At 38.6% G+C, this 19,856-nt stretch overlaps 1 protein-coding gene across 2 annotated transcripts in view; it reads right to left on the reverse strand.

The window, feature by feature from the left end:
- stx18 (syntaxin 18) overlaps window positions 1-19,856 on the reverse strand; it is a 104,577-nt gene that overhangs the window by 47,468 nt on the left and 37,253 nt on the right. For both annotated transcript variants that reach the window (XM_007897319.2, XM_007897317.2), the window contains exon 2: window positions 16,067-16,134. In XM_007897319.2, coding sequence (XP_007895510.1) covers window positions 16,067-16,134 — 68 coding nt within the window. The remainder of the gene's footprint in view (window positions 1-16,066; window positions 16,135-19,856) is intronic.

Below are 19,856 nucleotides of genomic sequence, written 5' to 3' on the forward strand. Positions count from 1 at the left end.
CCACATCCAAATCAATTATCTCTTTCTGCACAGATTTTTCACTCACCTGAAGAGTGTATCATACATTTTTACATGACCAAACTATACGTCCTCTCTCAATTTCATGCGTGTGTTCAATATCTAAAATTTTGCATTGGGCTAATAGCCCATGGACTAACCACGCTCAAACGTAGCCATGCTCAAATGTAACCACTGATGAAGAGGATGATAGGCTATTTTAAGGATACAGAGCACTCGCCTGGCAACAACAACAAAATTACATTTGCATTGCGCTTTTCATGAAGGGAGGATATTTTGTATTTAGCTTAAATCTGCTGACAATCAACAAGAGTAAACCAAAGATATGGTACAGAAAAACACTTTATATTGAGCAGAACAGAAGATCGATCACCTGACCACTCAGAGGGCAATCTTCTTGAATGGAGGGCCCAAGGTGATTTTATCCCTGTTGTGAAATGATGGAAGTAACCTATTTGTATGTGGAGGCTGACTGAATAGGAAGTAGAACTAGCCGAGTAACCCACCAATCAGTTCACCCACAAAATACAGTCAATCCACTTTACAATAACAACAACAATTTACATACGTCCAAAGGCCCTGGAACTTTACACTACACTTTACAATATGTCCTGTAAGCGCTTTGAGATTGCTCAACGACCGTAATAAGGCACTACAACAAATGCAAGGATGATTATTATTATTATCTTAATACAAGGCTTGGTGACTAAGAAACATCTGTTTATACATATATTCTCCTCAAAAATTCTTAGACCTTCTTAGAATAGGTGAATATTTACCTGTAGATAAGTACAAGGTATTTCCCCAAAATATTATTGCATAAAGATTTTAATATTTTACATTGAAAAGTACGAAATAAATTTTAAAAAATTCTCCTTATTTAAGTAATGTGAAGACGTGTATTCTCTAAGCCATTGTTGTTGACTGTCTCTGGACAACATCACTTCCAAAATAAAATGCAGGAAAACCCAGTGTATTCACATGTCAACTATCCACAAGCCCATTTTCGAACCACATCTAGCTCCACATGCGCGCAAGATGACGAGGCCAAAATTTAGCCATGCATCTCGAGTGCGAGCTGGCATCACACAGGTAAGAGTACCATTTAATAATCCAGGGTACAGTGTAAGGAGGGTAGAGAAAGAAATGGAGAAAGAAAACTCAGAGACACAGAGCTAGTCAAAGAGACATCAAATAAAACTCAGTGTGAGAGAGACAGTCAGAAAGAGAGAGAAAAAGAGTCAGAGAGAGGAGAGTGGGCAGAGAGAGAAAAAGAGTAGGAAAAAGAGTTAATTCAGAGAATAGACAAGAAAAATTAGCACTGTGTTGTACTCTACTGACAATAAAGCTTCTGATGGACGAATTTAATAGCACTGTGGCCAACATGTATTGTGCATGATGACCAATTGTACAGATTTTCCATTGATCACAATCAGGCCGGTCCCAATGAGTGTAATAATCTGCTTTCTAACTACTGTATATTCAGATTAACGTGGAAAAAATCCAGGGCAGCCCAGTAGGAGCATGGTACACATTTTTCCCCCAAATATCAAAGTGTTTCAAAATACAATTTGACTGATACTGAGTGTTTTAGAAGGCTCAACAGTGATCTATTAAATATGGACCATAACATTTAGTTGACTACTGAGCTAGTGGTCCAGTTGTTCTGAAATGTTTGATAACGTTGCTGTAAACAGATTTATTTTTCAAATAGAAATAGTTTGGAATATACAGTGCACATTACTGCCATCCACCTCCTTCACTAGATTAGAGGTACTATCCCTTCCCTATATCTGCCACACACTTTTTGGGTCACCTCTGGTGAGACTGTCATCTCACAGTGTTTTATTTGGGTGAGAGGACTCTATAACACTGCTTACAGATCTCTCACAATATGAAGCGGTGTAATCTGCTAATGGAGGCATATCTGTGCAAGTCTGAGCAAGCTCTGCTAGTTTCTCTCTCCCCAGAGATGAAATGCTTGCAGCCTAAACCTTGTGCTGGCTTCGAAGCTCCTTAAAGTTTTCCTCACAGGGTCAGTAATCGCATTTCCGCTCGAGACTTCAAGGGGATTTTCAAACTGAAATATTGGGCGCCGTACTTCTGTAATTCATCACCTTTAACCTTGCATTCAATAATCTCAGCCTTTCCCCCCACAGCTCCCATACTTTACCTCTCCAGATCTCTGCACACTTTACTTACACCCGTTTATCTGTGTAACTGGCTCAATTCCGGAAACCATTTAAAAGCCGCATCTTAAGTAATTTGTCAACTTTCTGCTTTCTTATATTCACATCTCTTTTAAAAAAAACTAATTAATTCCAACCAAGCTCTTGATTTTGTCCAATTTACAGTATTTACGAAGATTGTTCAGTCTGATCTTATTTCCTGGATGATTTTACATTGTGTTACAAGTTTCCGTCATTGCAAACAGTCACCGGTAATTACCACCCAATGAATTATTGAATCGATTTTGAACTTAACAAGGCAGATAATTTTTAATTCAATTATTGGGAGTGCACTGTTGTCAAACAGTATTGGTCAGGCTGCCTGGCATGCTGCAAAATGGTGCAAGGCCAAACCTTTTAAAAAAAATGTACTGTCATTTGTTACCACTGACAAGGGCAGCAGGTATATCAGTCAATTCCCTTTTGAAGAACATTGTCCTAGTTTTGCCAAATCTCCACAACATGTGCACAGTGTTAGTTTAATATATATATATACACACACTAACTATGTAATATAATACCTATAAAATTTCTATTTATTTTCTACATACATGCAATTCATGAAGATTGCATAAAAGTAACTTTTCTTAAGCTTCAACCTCTGCCAGTACTGAATGATTTTGATTAACACTATAGCAAACAAAAACACTGATGTCAAACTTCCAAATACAATAAATGAACAGAAAACTTCACTTTAATACAGGGTGTCCACAAAATCCTTACTCTGTTACAAAACAGCGATATGAGATGACGGAGGAGCTGAAACAAGCTGTCAGAGACGCATTTCTCCTTGTCGCTCTATCACTCCTCAAGACCCTCCTCTTCGATCGCACCTCTGGCTACACTCGATTGCACCTCCTACCCCTACCCTCTCTACCTTCTGATCCCATCCCCAGTTCGGGTCGAAATCCCTGACTGTCCTGCACCTTGGAACATCCTCCCGACATGAAAGATGCTATACAAATGTAATTTTGTATGTTTGTATGTTACGGAAGATGTTGCACTGAACATGGCGATGGATCATTATCTGGCAGAACATTATAGCGCTTACACCGATCCTCTGGATGTCTAAATACTTGTTCTGAATACAATTAAATATTCTATATACAATTATCATCATTCTTCCTCATGTTTCGGTTCTAGGTCAGTGTAATGTAGGAAAAATAGTAACAGATCTTTGTGGACACCCTGTGGATGTCCAGTGCAGTATTCTATTGGTGTGCTAACAAACAGATCAAGAACACAGATAGTCCCATTGACTTTACTTCCTTAACCCTCCTTTGTCAAAAGAAGTTACTCATCTCAATTGGGCAGCACCAACTTTTTTTTTAGGGGGCGGAGGGGATGGCTGAGTGCTGGCTGAATCCCCAGATTGATCTAAAAATTAGAGCAAGAGTCGAGCAACTTAGCCGTTACACCTCTGGGAGTTTGAGAGCTGCACCAACACTGACGTGCAAACCAGTCACCAGACTTCATTCACCGGATCTCATTGGCCAGGGAATGCTAAGGGCTGGAAGGGTTTTTATCAATCTTTTTGAAAAAAGTGTTTCCAAATTTAGAGGTCAGCAAAGGAAAGGAAACCAATCCACTGGAGTATGCAGTGTGCAGCTTTTGATTCAGTAGATCCATCAATTTTATAACTTTACAGTGACCTCTACTGGCAGGTTACTGTAACAGTGTCTGCTGGTGTTATGCAAAATTTGCAACCGTTTACTGCAATACCTTGGCCGTGTCTTGCCATTACTTGAGGAGAACACTAAACATTCGTTAACCTAACCAGAGAATATTACACTGGCTGTGATGTGATCCTGGATTCCAAGGCAAATGCACATTCGAAGATGCAAAAAGATTTTGAATCTCTTAAATGTGCAAAAACCTCCGTACCACACCCTCTCAGTAATTATGATTCATCCGCCTTTATTTCAAAAGGTTTACTGCAAAAAAAATAGTGTTTTTCAATTACTTTGCATTCGCAGAATATGGGCCCAAGATTCTGGTACCCAGTGATGCAGCAGGTAATGCTCTATTGCAAATGTCTCCTGAAGATAGTGAAGGCCAACTTCACTTCAGGAAACAAGATGGAATATAAAAGTCTGGAATAAAGCATGTGGCATGTCCCGGGATGAAGTATGCTGATGGGGGTAAGTTCCAGTCCAGCGAGCCGGAATTTCAAGCAAAGTGTAATTACAAATTTTAAAAAATGCCAGTAAATACCTGCACCGGCATTGTAACTGTTTGTATCCCGCAAGCAGAAGTTAGCGAATAACCTATTTTCTGCTCATGGAATTCAAACAGTCTGAGTCAAAGTCAATATCCCTGGTCACTGTGAAGGCCAGCAAGGACGATGAGATTGCTCAGTGTGGCACTCGTGCATGCAAGGAGATTGGGTCATTGGGAATCTACATGAGTGCAGTGAGGAAATGTTTTTAAATTGTGGAGTCCTGTAGCTCAGTGGTTAGAGCACTCGCTTTGCAAGCGAGAGACCCGAGTTCAATTCCAGGCAGGTCAGGGTGAAACCTTGGGCAAGTTTCCTTACTCCACACAGAGCCTAATAATAATCCCTCCAAAACCAAAAACAATAATAAATTGGTCATTTTCAATCTACAACTGTTTGTGGGACATTGCTGTGCGCAATTGGCTGCCGCGTTCGCCCACAAATATACAGTCAATTCACTTTACAGTGTGTTCTGTGAAGCGCTTTGGGATGTCCTCCCAACGTAAAAAGCGCTATATCAAATGCAAGGATTATTATTATTATTAAATTATGTTTGGTGTTGGGCCCGGTCCGGTTAGATACAATTTCCGCTACTCAGAGCTAAGCCAGAATTACTGTACTTTTAATATCACAGACCAAAGGGTTTGAATTATTTGACACGTGTAGGAGGGCTGGATTTTAGGACTGACACCAGAAAGCGTAGTTTTTTTTAATACAGTATGTCAAAAGGGTAATAAACAATTCAAACAGCTTAACAGGCACTTGGGAGTCATTTAACAAATAGTTTGATGCTGTAATGGAAAGATGAAAATCTTAATCAGAACTCCTTGCGAATATTTTTATGAATAATATTGTATCCACTGTGAAACATCAACCTGAATTTAAAAACAAATGGAAGAAATGAAGCTTACATAACCAGGCGTTTTGAATTTTTACAAAATCAGCCCAACATTAAATAACGTAAATGTAATTAAGCCTGAATGATTAAAAAGGTTGCTATCAAATATTTTTATTTCATTAAATACATTCAGAACTTACATTGGAAACATTATTTTACGACTGATTTGGATGCAGACCAAATGATAACTTTATAGCTACAACTTGAAGGGTCTCTGGATTTCAGTTCTGTTACAGCCTGCTGCTAGAACAGGAATTGAAACTGGTTCAAGTGAGCACACAGGAGGGTGGAAAAATTCATCTACTCACTAACTTAAGGATTAACTTTGATAGCACTTCACTCAAGTGAAGAGATCAATACATCTCAATTTCAGGAAATAAACTGCAGTGATGTAGACAAGACTATAAATAAATTATTGGAAAAGCACTTTTATAAACAGAATTTTTTTGTAAAGTATGATTGCTTTGCTACTCATATAAGCACTGAATACCTATTGAAACAGCAAAACAAATTTATACTAATTTCTCTCAAAAGTTAACTACACTACAATAATAATCCTTGCATCTGATATAGCACCTTATCATGTCATTGAAACATCTCAAAGTACTTCATAGAATACAGTATATTGTAAAGTGGATTGACTGAAGGGAAGTTCAATTTTGAATAGTCAGAAAGAGTTGCACTCTGGATATTGATATTAAAGATTCACTGCCTCTTATCATTTCAGTACATCATAAACTATCCAAAAAAAATTAAAAATAGTACTGCAATCCTATGAAAACACAAGTACTGAAGAACAAATGGTTAACAAAACAGGTTTTCTTTCCTAAGGTTTCCAACAGAACTCCAATATGACTGCAGTGTCACTTAAAGAAGCCAACATTTTGTATAGCAAAATACAGTACAGATTATTTAATGGAACTTCATTCTGTAGAACTAGCTTCATCTGAAAAAAAGTGCAATCGCAGCCTACAAATAGCGCCTACACTTCAAAGTAAATCTTGTGAAGAACTTTAAGATGCTTTGAAGACTTCATAAGGGTCTGTATCAAATACAAATTGCAAGGATTATTTATGATCCATGTATAAATTTCAAGTTAGAGAACAGTGCTCACAGATGTAGCAAACAGTAAATTTACATAAGATTCTCTAGAAAGAGTATCAAGGAACAGCAGCTGAAAGTGCTCAGAAATGGTTAAAAAATATTTTAGGTATAAAATGAGAAACTCACTAAAAGATAAAAACACACATTTGATACATGCGTTCATACTGTTATAGCAGACTAAACATTTAACTGTCTGTTGTAAAGATATGATGAGCAAAAGATTACTTAATAAATAAACTTAGAGAAGGCTCTGGTTTCTTCACCCACTGATCAACACCATCTGGTATTTGTACAGTTGATGCCCTGGAGAATGAATCAGTCTCTGCTGTCTACTTGGGTCAATGTATAATTCTTGCTGCCTCCCACTGTGTGGTCCAATTTATGGAGGCCCAGTTTCTCAGTTCTTTTCTGCCAAAGGTAACCTATTAATGTGACCTTGACATCAAGTCCTGCTTATCAGTTACTGCTGAACTACATCTCATAACTGGGCAGCTGAAAACCAGGAAAGCTTTCTCAGAAAACTTCTTTGTTTGCTTTTGAAAATTAAGGCAGGATTGCTAAAAATGACAGGCCATTATCGTGGCTCTAATCTGATCTGTTGATAATTATCTTCTGTTCCCGTTAGTGAGAATGGATAACGTTTTCAATATGGGCGCAGCACTTCTACAGTCTTACCTTCTCATACGCAGCCTCATTGATGCCTCCACCCTGAGTTCTGAAGTCAGATTTAGTTACTAAAAAATTGTCTCAACCAAATACGGCAAGGTCACCTGAAAAACAAAATTGCTTTCCAGGGTTTTGGCAACACCCTGAATTGTTTGTGGGAAGTTTGCAGCAGAGTATAAACTAGATTGAAACTTTACATTTGAAAAGTATTGAAAGGAGCCAACTTTTCTTGGGTCAGTCCCTGAGTGCCTACCTTTACAATACTGCAGGTATTCAGTATTTTCACTGAAAATTTTGCTGATACAGCTGCACAGCTACATTTAAAACGGAGCATCACATATATGTATTTAATTATTCATATATAAGGTAACCTTGATCTGACAGAAGGTATTTTTATTAAAAATATAAAAATGACAGCTCAGCTCTTTAACACCCCACCTAGCACTGCCCTCCAAATTAGCTGGAGAAACTTGTAATGAGCAATGTATGCTAGTGCATGTTAACTGTGAAACAGGATTAAACTGCAAGCGGGGTAGTAACATATAGCTGTTCTCCGACTAGTTTACACAGATCCTAAATGGCAATCCAGGTTCTAAAGGCAATATTCGCTTACCAGATTGGATGAGATCATTGCAATTCCTGATTTGTGAATATTGGAAATTCATGGCACAATCTGTGAACAGCAATTCCCAAGCTGTCAAAGAGACCATCATTTTGCTTTATTTGTTACCTCCATACCTCATACTGTTTGAGGATTCATAATTCGGCATTTGCAAACATTTGTAATCCAAGATTCACAAACTGGAAGTTGCAAAATCAACCAATTTGCAAACATTGCATTTATTGCATTTTAGCCTGACAGAAAAGCAGGAGCGCCCATTCACCTTCATTTTTCTAAATTGTTGATAAGAGAATCACATTGGAACTTAAGTCATGCTTAGCATTAATGGCAATCCTTGTTCCTTCTCGCATTTTGGAAGGAAGAAATTAGTCATTCACTTCCCCTACAAAATACAGTCACAGGGTATCCTGTGAAACATTTTGAGATGTCCTCCCGACATGAAAGGCACAAAACCAAATATAAGTCTTATTTTTATAAGAAATTAATTTACATTTTTATAGCATAGAGTATTATTATGTCTCAAAATGTTGTGTAGTTATTGTTGAGGCATTTTTCATGCACAGGGTCCCACAAACAGCCAAGAAAGAGATGATTGAATTGAGGCTTGTCAGACCATCAGTGTGAGCAGAATTATCACGCAAATGTTTAATTCAAATTGTTAAAGCACTTTGCCATTTCAACTGTATAGAATTACTTTGCTTCTGCAAACTCTGAGCCACACAATAATGCTGATAAGCCACTGAGTTGATGCCATTAACTCTTACTTTCAACTACAAAAACAGCAACACCAGAGGAGGTGAAAGCTTATCAGCGTTTTTTCCATTTGTTGGATCTTAAAAAAGCTACAGATGGCCAGATTGCTATTATTAAGGAAGTAATTTGTGAACAGATAAATTTCTAATTTAAAACCAGCCGGTCGAACCACTCTAATCTACTCACAGAAATAACAAGTGATAATTAAATCTTTCTGCATCATATGCTTTAGCAATAAAGCCCCATCCAAACGTGATAACTTTTTAACTGAAGTACACAGATACTATGTGGAATTTTCTTTCTGTAACCAAAATAAAATGCATGAATAAGAGATCACAAGTTTTCCAAATTTTATAAAAATACTACAAAAATGTAACTGTCTGGAATGATGTTACAAAGTAATAATCTTAAGAAGAGAGTTGCCTTAAAATGAATGGAGTGCAATGGCAGGGATGTGAAAGTGTGCGCTGTTACACTCTAGACCTTTCTTTCTCTGCTGCTCCAAACGGACGTAAATCATAATGTTGGGCATGTGAAATTGTTGTATTATATCCACCTCAACAGTGAAAAATGTTCAGTAGTTCAATTTTCCTTCTAAACATATGGCTGGAAAGACTGGTGACGACAATGGCAAGTGCAATTGAATGTTTGGAATTAAGTGCATAAATCCACCTAGTGAGGGCTCAAACCCACGCTTGTCAGATGTCGAACGACCAACAAGTGACTATCCTCCTCAGGGAGGCAGGTAAGCAGGGTCTCTTTGGAGCTGAACTGGCTCCAAGATGACATGCTTGGCAATAGAATGTCAAAATCGAGTCAGCCCTCTGTAGCAGTCTTGGTAGTCCAATTCCTGAGCCACAGTATTCCAGGGCACTGCTGATGAAAACCCAGCCAGCCTAGCTCATCGGCAGGACCTGCAAGGACAGACCAGTCACTGGGAGCAGGATAGTTATCCCACTCAGTTCCCGTTAACCCTGCAAGCCAAAGCCCTAATAGCTAGAATGGTCCTAGCTTGACAAGCAGTGGGAAAGCTTGCCAGACAGTACTAACAATCACAAGTTCAGCTCTTGCCAACCTTTCTTGCCTAATACTTTCCGGAATTTGGGTAAACAGGATGCGTGCCTCCAGGTGAGAGCGAGCATTCCATTCCAAAAATCTACCCCTGGATCTTCCATGTGTAGGTGGGATGTATAGAAATCTCAGTTTGGTTTGGACACTCTTAAGCATGGTGATGGGTTTCTGCACGTGTCAGTCACCAGGCTGACATCCACAAAAAAATCTCAATTTAGTCTCTTCCCGAAAGCCTGCTTGGCCAGCAATCAACATTCCTTCAATACTACACTAGTGTCAGTCTAGATTATAAACTCAATCCTAGTGTGGGGTTTGAATGCACAACCTTCTGACCCAGAGGTGAGAATTCTACCAATAGAGATAAAGTGAAACTAATGGATTTGTAACACAGGATCTGCATTATTGCCAGTTGGTTTTTAGTAGTGAGCAACAGGAAACCGTATTTTTCCACCAAATGAAACAGGATTACAATGAATTTAGTTACCAGACATTCACCAATGAGATTTAGAATCTGGTATCAAACAACTGACCTTTTTTTTAAAACTGGTTTATTGAAAATGATTTTAAAAACAGATCATGCATGTAACATGAACAACAGTCACACTTTTGGTGCCATATTATTTAAGAGAATTATTTACCCATTAACCTAAAACCTATAAACTGCAGCAATAATGTAATATCTCTAAAATTTCATTCCACCTTCGTTCAGTCATGGCTATTGCTGCTCGTATCCATCTAGAACTCTTCCAAATATTTTTTACATTCAGTAACAACTTAAAAACTTCTCTGTATGTTACTTTGTTTTGTTACTTTAGCAAAAGTACTTTAGCTTTGTTAGTTATCATCAATTTCCAAATATTTTAAATATTGTTCTTCATTGTTACTGCATAAAATGGTACTCTTTATTGTCGCTGCTTAAGTATTACTCTTTATTGTAGCTGTGTAAAATGTTATTCAATCTGACTGAGTGAAGTGTTATTCTTCATTTTCTCTGTGTTAAACTCCAGTGATTGTGGCAGTAGTATTTTTTTTTGGTCAGCCGGGCGTCTGACATATGCGGAAACCCATCACCATGTTTAAAGAGTATCGAAACCAAGCTGAGAATTCCATGCATCCTCCTACACATGGAAATCCCACAGATGTCTATTGGAATGGAATGGGCGCATTCTATGGCAAGGCTTGGGGACCCCAAAGTGTACGTTGGGGTACTGCTGGAGTCTAACCAGCTAAAATCGCATAGCTTGCCATTGATATTGCTGTTTAGCAAACTACTATAACACAAGTGTTGGTAGCTTGCAACTCCCCATTTGTGAGCAGGACAAAACAATCGATAGCTTTAAACTGAAAGATGTAGCGCTGGAAAAATGTAAGATTTTCTTTGAAAATGAGGGTACTTATTTACAGAAAATTTATGTTAGCATCTGCAGATACAGACCTCACTATATTAACTATTCCAACACATAGAAACCTGTATTGTGCAAAATATTTCTTCATTATAGAACTACTACTCCTCATGCGATCAAGAGTTTGTTCCAGGAAACAAAATCATCTGTTTATCTGCAAGTTATTGATCCGCAAATCAACTAACAACTGGTCCCATTCACTACTAGGTAAACAGAAGCGTGTGGAGTAAGGAAACCTGTCTAAGGTTTCTCCCCCCACCCCACCCAGAAATTGAACCTGGTCCTCCTGATCCTGTTTTCACCCACTCCTTACTCATTCCCATACTTAAGAGATACTTCGCTGTCAGAATTCAATTATACAGCAATCTCTGCAGGATCACTGACAAAACAAAGAGGAGCAAGTAAGTGCCGGAACCCCTCGACTATATCCAAAGGATCTGCACCAAACAATTAACTACAGGTCCTTTCTTTCATCCCATGTTCTTTGATCTGAGGTTGGATCCATTGTATTGTATGCCTGAGGGTGACCAAGACCAGATGGCAAGGTGATAATGTTCTCAGGCCCCTTTTTTAAAAAATTTTAACCTTGGCTTTAAACAATCCATTGGACATACTGCATTATCGGGGACGTGCCTACATTGATACATGTTTTTGCTGTCACAAATCATCCAAATGATTTACTTACGCTTTATTCTACCAACACCCTAGCCTTGAACCCATCGAATAACACCCACCTAAGACCTTGTGTAGCAGAAGTAGAAAGTTAACAGCATCAATCAGCATCACTAATGTTTTACCACAGTGAGCGAGATTCCCCACTTTAACATTTTACTTCACATGAAGTAGACTGACTATGTAGCAATGTGATGGAACTAGAAACTGAGAATGCTGGAAATATGAAATATAAAAGCACGTGCTGGAAACCCACAAGTCCAATAGAAATGATTCATTAAACTACATTTCAATTCTGATGATGGATCATATCTAAAAGATGAACCTATTCTACTTTCAGGTGTTGATAGCATGCTGCATATTTCCAGCAGAGATGATTTTTAATGCCCCAGTGGACCATTGATCAACAAAAAGATTCTACCCGAGATCTATAACCACTGTTGAGTCTGTCACAAAATACGTTTGGTATAAGTTGTGTTCACTTATTGCATACACTCAACACTGCAATCCTTTATTTAAAGTACTCATCTGGTTGATTTAACAGGTCGTTTGTTCTCCATTGATTTACAGAACATAATGCATCACTACCAAAAAATACAAGAGCATTTAAAAGAATGGAACACATTTCCAACGTATTTTTAGCTTTTTTTAAATTTTATCTTCAACAAAACAATGTCCTCATCCAAGAAATAGGCAACAGCAAAAATCACATCTTAGTTTTTCCCCCTGGTCTCCCTTAGTGTTCAAATCATCGACGGTCATGAGGAAATGAATTGCATTGCATTTCTGGATTAATAGATATATGGAGAGTAAAGAGAGAAAAATCACAAATTTATCATTTCAAACAAAAAATGTTAACATGAAATTTACCTCTAATAGGGTAGAAATGTTGTACCTGTACCCTCCAAAAGCTTCACATGGATATCAGCATTGACATCACACCTTATACACCTTGATTTGCTAGAATTAGGAATGGCTAATAAGGACTCCGAGTTGCAAATGGGAATTCTTTCTGGTAACTCGTACCTCACATTGCCCTCAGGAACTCTGTTCCAGGAGTACATTATGACAGGATGAGATCCTACCATTCGGTTGCAATTTACATGAAAGAATCCCCATTTATAACAATGTCCTCAGTGAGGAAGTCTGTCAGAAATATTACACTCTATAACTAGGTGAACAACCTTGTAGAAGATCTAGGTTAGATCATTAGGCTATCATATATTCCTATATACCTTCTGTGAAGCACTTTGAGACGTCTTGAAGACGTGATAAGATGCTACATCAAATGCAAGGATTATTTATTATTATACCATAGATGGGAAGTGGTACTTAAGATTAATTGATTTGTGTTGATTTATTAGAGTATTATTCTCATTAAGCAATCAATCAATCAATAAATATGCCTCATTAGTGTAATTGGGATTTTAGTCACCATCAACTGAGGTAAAAAGACTGAAAGGGGCTTGAGCAGTGAGTTGCCCACATTAGAGGTGCTTAAAAGGAAGTCCCACTGTGTACTGAAATGTTGCAAGTTGAAAGTGAGCTGGACAAATTGCAAAGAATCCATTTTGTACTGCGACCATAATAATAATACTTGTATTTGATATAGCACCTCATCACCTCTTTGAGACATCTCAAAGCGCTTCACAGAATATACTGTAAAGTGAATTGACTGTATATTTTGTCGGTAAAACATGGCAGTTTTACAGCCGTATCTCAAGAACAGCAGTATCTCACGAACAGGAAACTTGGCCAGTTTCCCCTTGCCCGGGAATCGAACCCACGTCCTCTCGCTTGCGAGGCAAGTGCTCCAACCACTAAGCTACAGGACTCCACTCACAGGGATCACACAGTGTAGCCTTTAATGACTGTCTCATCTAATATACTGATCCAAAAAGACACATGCATCACAAACCAAAGCATGATTTATAATGGCATGCAGAAAGCTTGGAATCCGCAATTCGGTCAAACTATGTGCCACATAGAGAAACTCATCATCAATGTTTAAGATTATCCAAACCAGACAGGGTTCCATATATATATATATATAATATAAAAAATACACACACACCATTTAAACAGGCAAATTTCCCTGTATCTGGAAGATGCAGGTTGACAAAAGCCAAAGATTGAGAACCCCAGAGTTGTGCAAACTTCCAGCTGCTTGCCCATCTAAGACCATCCTACTTGTTAGGGCATTGGCTTGCAGGGTTAACAGGAGCAGAGTGGAAAGAATTCCTGCTCCCAGTTTGCCCCTTCAAGTGTTGCTGTTGAGCCAGCAACTGTCACGACCAGTGCTCCAGAGTACTATTAGTCCACCTTGTTCATGAACTATTAAGCCAGAGGGTTGACTTGATTCTGACATTCCCTTGCCAAGCGTCACTTTGGAGCCAGTTCAGCTGCAAGGAGACCCATTTACCTCACAAGGAGAATAGTCACAAGTTCTAACCAACTAAACCAATTAAAGTGGTGATATTTCTTTGCCCATTATTCTATTTTGAAAACCAAAAATAAGTCACGTTCGTCATTTTTATACCTGGGCAGGGGATTTGCATCCTTAAAGTTAATTGAAGTGAATTAAACCATTTTGTTTTTAACCCATATAGTGACCTGCATAATGGCACCAGGAGGAGATCAAGAAGAAAGCCACAAAGATTACGTGCACACAATGCTGGTAATTGTGTGGCCTTCATCTTAAGCATTGGCTTAGTGATACAACTGCCAGGTCACAATTGGGCAAACATAGGTGAAAATCCCATCTTAAGCAGGCATCAAAGTTGCTACACTTAGCGGCAAAAGGAATTTATTACTTTTAATAAATACCTTTTTGAAAAATCTCAGTAAAGGCAACTTCATCTAATAATATAAAAAGCACCAGAGAAGCAGAGATATTCAGCTGTGTTTACAAATCTAAATTGTAAGACTTTGCTGCTGTTTCTACATGCCTCTGGGTCTAGACAACAGTTTAGCACTACTGACCCACAACAGCTGGTGTCGATTATGTGAATCGCAGCACTTTTTATTGAAATTCTTGTGGAGTTGCACTAACGTACAGTACATACGTTCTTGGTTTGCTTCCCCGGGCTCCATCTGAAAGCAGTCAGAAACTGCAGAATTGTGCCTTTTAATGTGGAAAAACATTTCAGCTAGTATGTTAAGTACAAGTGATAACCGATCTGAAAAGACAAGCATTTGCCAGTTGGGTAAAAGTTGAGGCTGGCCCAAGCTCAATGACTGAAACTGGAAAGGTTCTACAGTATACTGAGATGTTACATGATGGAAGTGAGCCGCCCAAATTACTGGCTCTCAATATGTATCTCACACAGAATGTTTTGGGTACATCTGCCATGGCATTGCCATTTTGGATGAAGCTTAGTTACAGTATTTTGAAGCAATGCCCGAGTGAAAGGTGCTAATATAAATGCAAGTTATTGTTGTTTCTTCAACTCTAAACATGCAGGTATTATAATAAACCTTATGTTTAATATAATTTGGGATGACATCTCAAAGAGCTTCATGTGATTTACTGTATTGACTGCAGTGATTGTGTCTTTTGTAGGTGAACGTCTACAAATATAGAATAGCCATGAAGTTTCCAGTACTAAGCTGCAGTGGACTACAAATAGGTTGGTTATTTATGTGCTAGTGAACATGAATCATCTCCAAATTTGACGATCCAAAGGCCAAAAATTCCTCAAGTTTTAAGACCACTGTCTGAAAATGTTAGGATTGCAAATATTGTAAAATTCTTAAATTCTGAAGTTGGTTTTCCAAAGCAACTTAGAAAATGAGCTTCCGAATTAAGATTCAACTGAACAATTTTCCATTCTTAACATAACATAACATGTAGGAGCAGGAGAAGGCCATTCGGCCCTTCGAGCCTGCCCAGCCATTCAATCATGGCTGATCTTCTAATCTAACTCCAGCTAATATCATAACCCTGCCTTATCTCCATATCCCTTAATCCCTTTTGCAATTCTGTACAATCTTAAATTGTAAGTCTGAAGGGTAAAACTGTAAAAAATGTCTGGCTTGAGCCCACCAGAGAGGTTTGACTCAATTCCAATATTTAATTGTCAGGTTTGTCACCTTAGAACCAATTGAGCCATGAGGTGACACACTTACCTTTCCCCCACCTCCCAAGGATAAAGTACCAGTTGATCATTATACATCTGCCAAGCTCCTCTTTGAGCCCTTGCTAGATGGATAGCAGGTACCATGAACTCCTCACGAGCAGAACAACTCTAACAAATGTTAGATTTAGAAAGATTTAGACTTAGAAACATTATAAGAGTACAGACTTGAAGAACGATTTTGTTTGGCAAAAATTAACATTACTGAGCTGAATTTGATCTGTGAAGAGTTGAACATATCACTTATTAATCGTTTAATGATGAGATCCTCTTACAGTACCTGCTAGCATTGATGTAATCTTTCCTGTGCTCCAGAAGGAAATCCTTTAATTTGCTGATGTTAGCGACCTAAAATATAAAAGAAAACATAAAATATTACATAAGATATAAATTACCCAACAAAAGTATTAACCCTTTGAAAACTAAAGCAGTGTGGGACACTGCTGCATGCAATTGGCTGCCGCACTTTGCCCACAAAATATAGTGAATTCACTTTTCAGTATATTCTGTGAAGCACTTTGAGACGTCTCGAAGATGTGATAAGGCGCTATATCAAATGCAGGATTATTATTAGTAGAAGTGTAGTTAAGTTTAGAAACAAACTTTAGAAATTTGTTTTGGTTGACTTCATTCTGATATTCTGTTGCCAAGCATTTCACCTTAGAGCTGGCTCAGCTCCAAGGAGATGCCAATTACCTCCCCCTCCCTCCACCCGCACAAGGACAGTGTGATACTATACCACAGGATCAGGTTTTACCGACCACACATTACAAAAGACAGTGTAATAAGGCAGAAACACTGTTCTAACATAAGTGGCGATTCAGACTGACTGTGCTGGTGTGAGATGGAAGTGCATGGGGAGTTACAGCCAACATAGTTTGCTTACTTATACATGAATAGCCTGCAGGTCTAAGTGTTAGTAAAAGAAAGTTGTGCGGTTTCATTGAGAGTTAAATTTCACATCTCTTAAATCTTATCCTTACGTCTGCCATAGTATTCATGGAAGGGTTCAAAAATGCACACTTCCAACTATTTTAGACAAAGATTTGCAAGGTACAACTAGGTCCCCCAATATAGATTTCATATAAACTTTCATCTGGATTAACTATAGAAATACAACATCTTGGCTTTTGTGAACAACTGTCAGTGGGAACAACTGATAAATATTCTTCAGTTGAAAAAATGACTTTTCATACCAAGACAATATGAGAACACATTTTGTGGAAGGCAGAAGAGAGCAAGCCCTGTTTATTCTATTGTGTACACTGGTTATAGATTGTCATAAAGTAATGCTCCAACTTATGTCCCGTGAACTATCTGAGGTTCAGTTAGATGGGCCTGAATATCATCTTAAACTATGCCAAAATAAAAGATAGATTTTGCCAAGTAGATCAAGTAGAAATGAAGCAGCATTATTTCTGTATATCGTTCATATTAAACGAAAGAGGCAAGGTAATATTTTCAGAGAGTGCATCAAATAGTAACCATTTGTTCCGCATTGTGAACTACAAATGCAATGATTTAAAAAAAAGTAACTCTTCCAATTTCAGTAGATTGAGAATCTGTGCCAAGATTTGTTTCCCACGAGTTGAGGCATTTAAATACAGCAGTCAGAAAATAGCCCTGGAATAAATCAGACTCTGATCCATTGAGCGAGATTACCAATCCAGTTGATTTAAGATTTAATCCTGAATCGCAATATTTCAGAAAGTAATACAGTATGGGCTGAACTGACTGATTCAGAGGCAGGAATAAGGCTTTGTGCCAGCCTAAATCTCTGCATCATATCTGGAAGCATAAAATGTTTAAGCATCTCATTTTATTTACGCTGACTCTCACCAATTGAATCACACAAGATTTACAGCATTCATTTGTCTTTCCCATTTGTTGTTGCCGCATTTCGCCCACAAAACACACAATCCCTACACTTTACATTATATTCTGTGAAGTGCTTTGAGACTTCTCGAAGATGTGATGAGGCACTTTACAAATGTAATTTTGCAAGGATTATTATTATTATTAGTTATTATAAATAGAACTTTGTTTCTCCTAAATGGAGGAGGATTTTAGGCAATTATGTCTGGGTAGGAATGGGAACTTTTAAAACGTTTCCTTGGTGCAACTACAATTAATTGTTTAAAACACTGACAAGCTTTAATTGTATCCAGCAAACTAACAGAAATTCAACTACAATCAAACCTGCTTTCTGCAACCATTCAGGGGACTAAAACAAAGTGGCCTTTAAATAAGGGTGCCCTCTGAATAAGGGTTCATTGGTTTGTTAACCGTGCCTGAATTTTTTTTTAAATTCCGCAGGCCAGAAATTTCTGCAGGTTTGCGTGTAGACTCCCGCTAGACTCCTAATACATTTACCAGCAGTGAGGCAGGAAGCTGTGGGCATAACATGGGCTGCTCAGGTGTGATGTTGGTAAATGCACTAGGAGCCCACATGCTGGCCCGCAGAAATTGGTCATGTAAGTACACTTCAATTCACTTAGAACCGTCCACTGAAAAGGGAGTCAGTACTCGCGGACAGGGCTCCAAAAGAATGGCCAATGGTTGCATTAGACCGGTGGTTGCTGGAGAGATGATTTATTATGAAAAATTGGTCAGGAGTGTTCCAGGGAGACTGTTGACCGCAGGTGGTTGATTTAACAGGTTTGACTCTTGTTTCCATTTACATCATTCATTCCCAATGGTATTTCAGCTTATTCTGTTAGCTTGAATTACCTTAATTTCTACATTATAACAACAACCACAAAATTAGACTTGTATAGCATCTTTCACGTCGGGAGGATGTCCCAAAGCGCTGGACAGACAGAATTATGGACTCGAGTTGGGGTCAGGGCGGGGGAGGGTGGAGGGCAGGGGGGGAAGCAGGGAGATCGAAAGCACAGTTGAAGAGGGGGATCTTGAGGTGGATCCTGAAGGTGGCGAGGGAGGGGGCGAGACGGAGGGACTGCAGGATGGAGTTCTAGGGGGTGGGTGCAGAGGGGCGGAAGGCCCACTCGCCAATAGTGGGGCGAGCAAGGCAGGGGACGTGAAGTAAGCCGGAGCCCGCTGAGCGGAGGGAGTGAACAGGGTGGTAGGGGGTTAGGAGGTCGGAGAGGTAGTGGGGAGCAAGACCGTGGAGGGCTTTGAAGGTGAGGACCAGGATCTTGAACTGTATCCTCTGTGTGATGGGAAGCCAGTGGAGTTGGGCAAGGATGGGGGTAATAGGGTTGTGGAGCCTAGTGCGGGAGAGGACACAGGCTGCAGAGTTCTGGATGATTAATAAATGAAGTGTGTTCTTCAGCAGCATTCAGCCCTGTCAAATGCAACAAAGCAGCTGTGCTTCTATGATGGATGAATCAGGTTAGTTTGCAAATGCAAGGAAGTGTAAAACTGTGATTCCCATTCAAGCTTTTACTGACAAATACTGAATGATTTTTTAAAAAACATTATTAATATATTTATGATCTATCCTGCAATTACGTGGTATTTCCTTCAAAGATAAGGAAAAGGTATGGCCAAAAATAATTATTATAATAGTGTAATAATTATTATAAATAATATTTATTATTGTTATAAGGGGGTAATAATCTCTTCAATTTTTTTAAAATAATAATAATTTGGTTACTCAATCCATGACTGTTTGTAGGACACTGCTGTGCGCAATTGGCTGCCGCGTTTCGCGCACAAAATACAGTATATCCTGTGAAGCGCTTTGAGACGTTTCGAAGACGTGATAAGGCGCTATATCAAATGCAAGAAGTCTTCTTATTAAAATAAACAATTTTTCTCGTTTCAGGTAGTAAAAAGATAGAGGCCTTATTTTTGCAAATTCATAGTTCACAACCACATAATTCCGAGTTCTAGCTATTTGTATGTCTGAGCCCTGCTCAGTGTCACTGAACACCAGATGGCGATCCAAGAGTTAATAATGATGAGAAAGAATAGAAAGAAAAGTTAAGAGTTAAGAACAAACAAAAAGCACAACCACTGAATGCACTGAAGGAATGATGGCATTTTCAAATTGGTTTAAGGTTGAAACTCTGCTGATGATCTTTCATATTACAGTCATCAAAATT

This window comes from Callorhinchus milii, unplaced genomic scaffold (genome assembly GCF_018977255.1).
Source record: "Callorhinchus milii isolate IMCB2004 unplaced genomic scaffold, IMCB_Cmil_1.0 Scaffold1, whole genome shotgun sequence".
In the NCBI taxonomy this organism is placed as follows: Eukaryota; Metazoa; Chordata; class Chondrichthyes; order Chimaeriformes; family Callorhinchidae; genus Callorhinchus; species Callorhinchus milii.